Source organism: Amphiprion ocellaris, chromosome 17 (assembly GCF_022539595.1).
Source record: "Amphiprion ocellaris isolate individual 3 ecotype Okinawa chromosome 17, ASM2253959v1, whole genome shotgun sequence".
Taxonomy (NCBI): domain Eukaryota; kingdom Metazoa; phylum Chordata; class Actinopteri; family Pomacentridae; genus Amphiprion; species Amphiprion ocellaris.
The window spans coordinates 19372165-19381304 of record NC_072782.1 but is presented as its reverse complement, the minus strand read 5'-3'; the positions used below and the strand labels follow the sequence as shown (position 1 = coordinate 19381304).

Here is a 9140-nt window from a genome sequence, read left to right as displayed (position 1 = left end):
AGAAACTGTTTGCCGAGATCGCCCACACGTTCCCCGGCCCTGGACTCATAAACTGCCCTTCATACTCCTCCCCATATCTGGACTCACTTCCTCCCTGTTGTAACGCGTCGAGGGTGCACACTCGGCGCCTACACGTCTCCCCTCACCAAACACACCCGGACAATAACACTCACCTCTCAATGACTGTGCAGCCTCTGTGTCGTGGGCCAAACAGAGGCGCTTCCGGCTGTGGGATAAATGGGGCAAGTGGCGCGCAATGGGGCCACCACGTGACCGGGACTTTCCCATTTTCCGGTTCTGTAGTTATTTTGTGGTTTATTATGTTTTCAGAGTTGTTTCAGTTACCTTAAGTTGGGTAATTTGTTTTGTGTAATTTTGGTTTAATTGTATTATGGATTTTGTTCTTCCTTATGGTTATTTTTGCTTTTTCTTATTTACCCCCCCCTACAAGTAACTTTTGGTTTGCCCAGGGGAGGGGCTAGGGGGGTATATATAGGGGCCCTGAGTTGAACAGGGGGAGAGAGAGTTTTTGGTGCTGGAGGTTCTCTCGGTGATGTGGCTGCCTGCTGTAAGGTTCAAGCTCTCTGTAAATACTTCTATTTTTTTTCTTGCTGTGTCCACCAGTTTTTTTTTTTTGCACTGTAAATATTTATATACACTTTTAAAGGATTTGGTGCAAATAAAAGAATTCACTGTTTTTGGGACTCTTCGGCCTTGCCATCATTTTTATAACTTTTTTTTAAACGAACCCGTGACATTTGGTGTCAGAAGTGGGATGGCTGGTCGAAGGAAGAGACGCTCTCAGCAGAGAAAAATGGAAGAAGAGGAACTTGCATCCGAAGAAGCATCTGAAATGGCCCAACCCATGAGTGAGTTCCTGGGGCTCATGAAAGACTTTATGATCGGGCAACAGAAGAGAGAGGAGGGGCTCCTGGCAGCAATGAGAGGACTCCAAGCTTCTTTGCCTGCTTCTCAGCCACAGCAAGCCCAAGCAGCCGAGCAGAGACCTGGGGTATCCAATCCAGCACAAGGGGCAGCGTCGCCGTCTGCAGAGTCGATGCTGAGCCTTAGGGGTCTACCTACTCCCGCTCCACGTCAGCGTCGTAGCTCCCCCATAGCCACACCTGAGTCTCGTGGGGGCGGTGGAGAGGAACATTCCCGTGCAGACGCCCGACCCTATGGGGACCCAAAGATCCCTCAGTATGTCAATGGAGAGGACATTGAAAATTACCTCCTGCGCTTTGAACGCATCGCCAAGACATGGGCGTGGCCACAGGAGGAGTGGGCCTGTCGCCTGGTGCCATTACTCAGTGGAAAGGCACTGGAGGCCTACACAGCGATGGACGAAGAGAGGGCCCACCTGTACCCCGACCTGAGGGCGGCGCTGCTGGCTAAATTTGACATCTCGCCAGAGACGTATCGTCAGCAGTTCCGGTCCAGCGCGGTTCCACCTGGAGAGAACCCAACGGAGACGTACCACCGCTTAAAGGGGCTCTATCGCCGATGGATCCGTCCGGAGCAGCACACGAAGGAGCAGATTGGTGAGCAGATCATCCTGGAGCAGCTGCTGCGTGTCCTTCCTGCCGACATCCACACCTGGGTGAAGGAGCACGAGCCTGCAGATGGGCTAGCTGCATCCAAGCTAGTGCTGCAGTACATCAATGCGCGGAAAGGAGGCCCAGCCGCACACCCAGGAGGTCCCAGTTGTCAGCTTTTGTCACAACCCAGGCCAGCAGTGAGATCCGGTTACCAGCCCCCTGGAGACTTCAACACAGCACCCAATCAGCGTGGGCCCGGTAAGGAGCTAATCTGTTTCTACTGCCAGCAGCCAGGCTACAAAGCATCCTTGTGCCCCATCAGAAAAGCTAAACTTACGGGTGCCTGTTACACTCCACGTGCTGAAGCTGTAAATGCTGTAGGGAGACGGCAGCGTTTTAAGGACATTACAGTTAATGGCCAGCCTGTGACTGCTCTCCTTGACTCTGGCAGCTTCCTAACCCTAGTCCGGAGGGACTTGGTGCCAACTGGAATGGTGGATTTTAGCAGACAGGAAGACATTTTGTGTGTGCATGGAGACCGACATGCCTACCCCACAGCTGATTTGACTGTTGGAGTGAAAGGACAGGCCTACTTGCTAACTGTGGGGGTGGTGGAAAAGTTGCCTGTTGCTGCCATCTTGGGGTGGGACTTACCTGTGCTGCTGGATGTACTGCTGAAAGAGAGGGGGCCAATCCACCAGCGGTCCTATCGGGTGCCACAACATCTCGTGGAGAAGCTCCTGAAGGAAGTGGAGGAGATGCAGCGTCTGGGGGTGTGTGAGCCATCCCAGTCCGAGTGGTGCAGTCCGGTGGTCATCGTGGTGAAGAAGGACGGCTCACTTCGCATTTGCATTGACTTCCGGAAGCTCAACACCATGTCGGAGTTCGATGCCTACCCGATGCCCCGGATCGATGATCTCCTGGAGAAGATTGGGTGGGCCAAGTTCATCACCACCCTCGACCTCTGCAAGGGCTACTGGCAGGTGCCCCTGGAAGAGTCCAGTCGCCCTTACACGGCCTTCCAGACACCTGCAGGCCTCTTCCAGTTCACGGTGATGCCTTTCGGTCTCCACGGAGCACCCGCCACCTTCCAGAGGCTGATGGACCGGGTCCTGCAGGGGTGTGGGGACTGCAGTGCCGCCTACCTGGATGATGTGGTCATCTTCAGCAACACCTGGGAGGAGCATCTGCAGCACCTGGAGCGGGTCCTGAGCCAGATCCAGCAGGCCGGCCTGACACTCAATCCTGCCAAGTGTCAGTGGGCCAAAGAAGAAGCAATGTACCTAGGCTACAGGCTTGGACGCGGCGAAGTCCGACCGCAGATGGACAAGGTGGAGGCCATCCGCAGCTGCCCGCGGCCCCACACGAAGAAGGAGGTGAGGTCCTTCCTGGGCCTGGCCGGCTGGTACAGGAGGTTTGTCCCGCAGTTCACCACCATTGCTGCTCCGCTGACCGCGCTGACTGCGAAGGACCAGAGGAATCCTGTCGCCTGGAGCGAGGACTGCGAGACCGCCTTCGAGACCCTGAAGACCCACCTGTGTTCCTCACCCGTGCTGAGGAGTCCTGACTTCAACCAGAGGTTCCTGGTCCAGACCGACGCGTCCGCCGTGGGACTGGGAGCTGTCCTGGCCCAGGGTCCGCCAGGAGAGGAACGTCCGGTTCTTTACATGAGCCGAAAGCTGCTGCCCCGTGAGACCCGGTACTCTACTGTCGAGAAGGAGGGCCTCGCGATCAAGTGGGCTCTGGAGAGCTTGCGGTACTACCTGTTGGGGAGGGAGTTCGACCTGGAGACCGACCACCGGGCTCTGACATGGATGAACTCTATGAAAGACCACAACAGTCGTCTCACCCGGTAGTACCTCGCCCTTCAGCCGTTCCAGTTCCAGATCCGTCACCGAGCCGGCAGGACCAACGTCGTGGCGGACTATCTCTCCAGGTTGCCGCACATCGCCAACCTCGGGGAGGAGAGGGATAATGTGACGGAGCACCTCTAAATGCCCCGTCACTCTTAAGCCCTGTGCGCCTTTTCTCCTCTCGGCGGCTCCGGGGGGGGCGGGGTGCAGGAGCGCGCCGCGCTCCATTGTTCTCACAGCGCGTGCTGAGAAACTGTTTGCCGAGATCGCCCACACGTTCCCCGGCCCTGGACTCATAAACTGCCCTTCATACTCCTCCCCATATCTGGACTCACTTCTTCCCTGTTGTAACGCGTCGAGGGTGCACACTCGGCGCCTACACGTCTCCCCTCACCAAACACACCCGGACAATAACACTCACCTCTCAATGACTGTGCAGCCTCTGTGTCGTGGGCCAAACAGAGGCGCTTCCGGCTGTGGGATAAATGGGGCAAGTGGCGCGCAATGGGGCCACCACGTGACCGGGACTTTCCCATTTTCCGGTTCTGTAGTTATTTTGTGGTTTATTATGTTTTCAGAGTTGTTTCAGTTACCTTAAGTTGGGTAATTTGTTTTGTGTAATTTTGGTTTAATTGTATTATGGATTTTGTTCTTCCTTATGGTTATTTTTGCCTTTTCTTATTTACCCCCCCCTACAAGTAACTTTTGGTTTGCCCGGGGGAGGGGCTAGGGGGGTATATATAGGGGCCCTGAGTTGAACAGGGGGAGAGAGAGTTTTTGGTGCTGGAGGTTCTCTAGGTGATGTGGCTGCCTGCTGTAAGGTTCAAGCTCTCTGTAAATACTTCTATTTTTTTTCTTGCTGTGTCCACCAGTTTTGTTTTTTTTTTGCACTGTAAATATTTATATACACTTTTAAAGGATTTGGTGCAAATAAAAGAATTCACTGTTTTTGGGACTCTTCGGCCTTGCCATCATTTTTATAACTTTTTTTTAAACGAACCCGTGACATACACCAAAAACGGGGACAAAGGAGAATACAGTGACCAAAAATGGCTTGAAATGAATGATAATATTACTCTATAACTGCTGGATATGTACACTGCCATTCCAAAGTTTGGGGACTCCCAGACAATTTCATGTTTTCCATGAAAACTCATACTTTTATTCATGTGCTAACAAAATTGCGCAAAGGTTTTCTAATCATCAGTTAGCCTTTCAACACCATTAGCTAACACAATGTAGCATTAGAACACAGGAGTGATGGTTGCTGGAAATGTTCCTCTGTACCTCTATGTAGATATTCCATTAAAAATCAGCTGTTTCCATCTAGAATAGTCATTTACCATATCAATAATGTCTAGACTGTATTTCTGATTAATTTAATGTTATCTTCATTGAAAAAAAACAACTGCCTTTCTTTATAAAAAATAAGGACATTTCTAAGTGACCCCAAAGTTTTGAATGGTAATGTAAATAAAATACATTATATATAACTTTTTAAACCTTTTCTGCTTTAGTTTCTGGTTCCCCCAAGTTTACAGGGGAAAAAAAATCTGTTATTACAAGTTAAAGTAAAAGCGAAAGAGAATGGATGAATGGAAAATCTACAAGTTAAAGTGCTGGAGCAGCATTGCCCAAAAGTTAAACAAAAAGCGAAGTAATTGAAATAAAACAATAGATAAAGTTAACCAGATGGTCCAGGGTACTATTAAACTATCAGCAGTCTAAACAGCTAACTCTGGTTTTGTTTTGTGGTGTATGTACATGTGGGTGGCTGGAAGTGGAGGTGAGGATCAGTCCACTGATGAGGACACAGGGAGAGAAATTTGGCAAAGGGATGTTCTCTGAGGAAAGAGGGGTCAAACAAGGCTTGGCTGGAGCTGTCTGGCATTGCAGGGTTGCTGTGTCCTCGTGCTGTGACTCACATATGAGCAGCTACAAGGGAGAATTCAGGGAGGCTGAAATTCTGCAGTCTCCAAGAAGAGTTGGTCAAGTTAATGTCATTTATATAGACCAGTATATCACACATGATGAGGATTTACAATCTGTCTTCAAAACACACAAAAAATGTGGCATTGACTGTGATAAACTGGCTTCTCTTTCCAATAAACCAAATGTACATGTGTGAAGTTTTCTTGAAAACCAGCAAAAATTATACTTATGTTACTGATCAAAACAGACTGGGTGCATCCTTGAGGTTAAATAAAAGTACTTTCTTTTTCCTACTATACTTTGCATTGTTTACATCCATGTAGTTTACTAGTAAACAATCTTCTCTCCTGCCTTTTCTGCTGCATTGCATGTGTTATTTGGTGCATTACCACCACCTGTTGATCAGTTCAGTGTGACACTATTGGTACAACTGTGTAACACATCACCTGCACACGTACGGGACAAACAAAACAATAGAAAAACTGCTCTATAGCTCAATTTATGGTCAAAATCTCTTTTACTTTTAGGGATTTGTTAAATATAATTTGGAAAATGCAGCTTTATTTCTTGCATGAAATTGAGACAGATAAAAAAAAAAACAGTTGTCAAAGGAAAGCATCAGTAATAGTCATAAATCAGTCAAGCAGATAAAGTTCAGATTTGACAGTGTGTTTGTCATGGCCCCTCTCTCCTCTGTGCTTCACCCCGGCTGATTGGACACAACTGCAGAGAGAGTGCAGCTGTGTCCAATCACTCATCAGCAGCATTTAAAGCTGGACTCGCCCCACCATCCCCTCTGCTCAGGTCTGCCCAGGCTCCGGACTTCTTCCGCTTGCTCAGTCCTGCCCGGCTACAAGCCTGGACCCTGGAACTCTCCAGAGAGATCCCGGATTTGTCCCGGAGCTTCCCCCCCTCTGTCCTCGCCTTGGCTCCCAGCCGCCGATCTCCGCTGAATGTTAGCAGCCCCATGCTCTCTACTGCACATCGGCAGCCCCGGCGTGCGCCGCTACAGACGGCCGGCTACTGAACTGGTCTGCGGCCCCGCCGTTTGGACTTGTTGACTGTAAGTCAGGCCCTTGTGTTTAAGTTTTTATATTTAGTTATTAGCCCATGAAGTGACCAGTTTTGTTGATTATCCTTGGTTATTTTAGAGCTATGTTTGGTTTTAGTTAAATTCGTTAATTTCTGTATTGAGTTTGTTTTGTTTTAGTTCACTCAGCCAGTATCTTGTTTATTTCAATAAAGTTCTTGGTTTTGAATCTGTTCGCCTCCTGTGTGCCTGCACTCTGGGTTCAACCCCCCCAGCCCCTTGACAGCGTTGACTTTATTTAACATGAGTCCAGCAGTGATAATAATTATCACTGTTTTAAATATAATAAATCTATTTTGATGTAATGTGTAATTGTATTTTTTGATAAATGAACAGTACTTTTAGATATTATACACTGATGTGAACACATTAATACAACATATTTGTATTGTTAACTTTTGTGATTATACAAGATATTACACATTTAACAAACAAATCTGTTGTAAAATTATAGAATCACTGATTATCTGTTCATTTACACTATCTAATTTTAGAGATACTTTTTAGAGTTTTAAACTTGAAATCATCAGTGTCACCTATTAAATAAAAAAACTTCATTATTTGTTTGATGTTGAAAATGCCAATTCATTATTGTTGCAATTTTGTTGACATTTTTCTGTATTTGAAATTTCATGCATTGGTGTTGTGTCATAACCAACACAACCAAGTTAAGGTTGGTTTCCTGAAATATTTAAATGAAACATTTGATAAGTTTTACAGCATTGGCTGCCAAAAGCTTCATCAGTGAGCTGCATGTTGGACAGATTTACTCTTTAAACTTCCACCCACACACAGAGAAAGGCCAGGCTGAGGACCCTAAAAGATCCCAGAAATGGTACTCATTCATGTGATCAGCTTCAAACTCAGTTGTCTGGACTGAGTAGGGCCTTGGATGTGTCTCTGGAAGACAGCCACTATTTGAAGGAGAAAATATGTTCCATGGACTGATACATCCAAAAGCTCGTCACTAACAAGAAGTTCCTCCAGCAGGCCCAGAGGAGCAAGAACCAAATCTAGAGGAGCTCCTGGTGAGCAGCGAGAGCAAAGTTAAAGAGATGCAAGAACAGCTGAAGGCAGAAAACCGCCAACCAGCAGAAGAACGAGGCCTCTACAGAGAGCTACAGAGTACAGTCATGACATGGGCCGACGTCATGGAGGGTACAGACAAGGTGAAGCAGCTCAGTCAGAGAGATGAAGAAATCTCCAAACTCAAGGTGGAGAAAGAGTCTCTCTGAGATGCTGTTAGAGGTCAGAAACCTCCAGACAAAAGAGCAACAAGAAGAGAGGGCGGCACTAGAGAATGAAAAAAAGATGATGGAGGACAGAAACAAAGAACTGCAGGAGAAGAACAGCAGACCCCATGAAGAGAAGAAAAAGCTAAAGGAGAAGACTTAAGAACTGCAGGAGGAGATGAGAAGAATGAAGCAGAACAACCTCTGAAGGAACAAATCACCAACATGGACACTACATTAAAAATCTCTTGGTTCATAGACCGGGCTCACAGGAGCAACATCCAATCAGGAGGCTGAAGGACAAGAAGTACAAAAACTCCAAACTCAATCTCCAGAGAGACAAAAACATAGAGTGTCTGAAGGAGCAGATCGCTGTGAGAGAGCAGGAACTCCGGAGACGTGATGGTCTGAATCAGAATCTCTCTGTGACGCTCTTCAGCATCAAGGAGCAGCTGCTGGAAGAAGAAATAGAATTCCAGCAGAGAGAAAAGACCTGGAGGACTGAAGACAACACTGTGGAAGAGCTCAGGAAGGATGTTGCCCTGAGATATGAAGAGAGAAAGAAATGGTGAAGAACCAGAAAGTGTTAGAAGAAAGAGACAAATACCTGCAGGAGAAAAACAAAGACATTGAAGTGAAGAAGAAGATACCCTTCAAGTTTTTCCAGAACAAAAAGAGCAAAGAAGAAAGAAACAAAACAGAAAAGAAGAAGGAGAAAAAAGCAGGAAGGAGAAGGAAGAAGAAGGACTTCTGGAGCTGGTTGCTGCCACAGAAGAAGAAGAGTGACAGCGACAGGTAGGTGGAGGAGGCTACTGGCTACAAGCAGCTCCTTTTGCCTCCCCCTTCTCCACCTCCTCACCCTCCTTCATCCTCACCTCTCAAGCCACTCATCAATATCTCCTTTACTTTCCCTCTACCCATCCAACCCCTCTCATACCTCTTTTCATTCCTCTTTTCCTATTTCTCTCTCCCTTCCCTTCCCTTTCCTTTCCTTTCTGACCCCCATCTCCTCAAATACCCCCTCTTTCCCTCTTTTATTTTTTCCCTAACCTCAACACTACCCTCACCCCCTTTTACCCCTTTCCTTACTTCCTTACTTAAAAGAAATGGTAAAAAAAATCCATAATTTTTCCTCATGTGTGAATAACTAACTCTGAAGTGTTCATGTCTAATTTTTTTCAGCTATTTGTTTAAAGATTCCTGAAATGAATTCAAATCATTTTCAGGTGATGCAGCTTGTAAATAATCAACTAAACCATCTGAGGTCACTTTACAGAAATTAGTCGAGTCTGAAACATCTTTAAGTTGAATTTTTGACAGCTCATTGCTTTTAGGCTTCACAGGAAATCTGACACTTAAAAAAAAAACTTAATTTGAAAGTTGAATTAATTTATGCAGCAGCTGTATTTTATGCTAAAATCAGTCCTGGTGTTTCCTTCTAAAACATTTAGTACTATGAATAAATGTCCATGCCTATGTGTAAATTCTTTAACTG

The 9140-nt window shown here is 46.8% G+C and overlaps 1 protein-coding gene across 1 annotated transcript; it reads left to right on the top strand.

The window, feature by feature from the left end:
* Window positions 1-564: 564 nt before the first annotated feature.
* Window positions 565-4165, top strand: LOC129351003 (uncharacterized). Its single transcript, XM_055019490.1, has one exon. It carries the CDS (start codon window positions 776-778, stop codon window positions 3392-3394), a length of 2619 nt encoding a protein of 872 aa, XP_054875465.1. The 5' UTR covers window positions 565-775; the 3' UTR covers window positions 3395-4165.
* Window positions 4166-9140: the final 4975 nt, after the last annotated feature.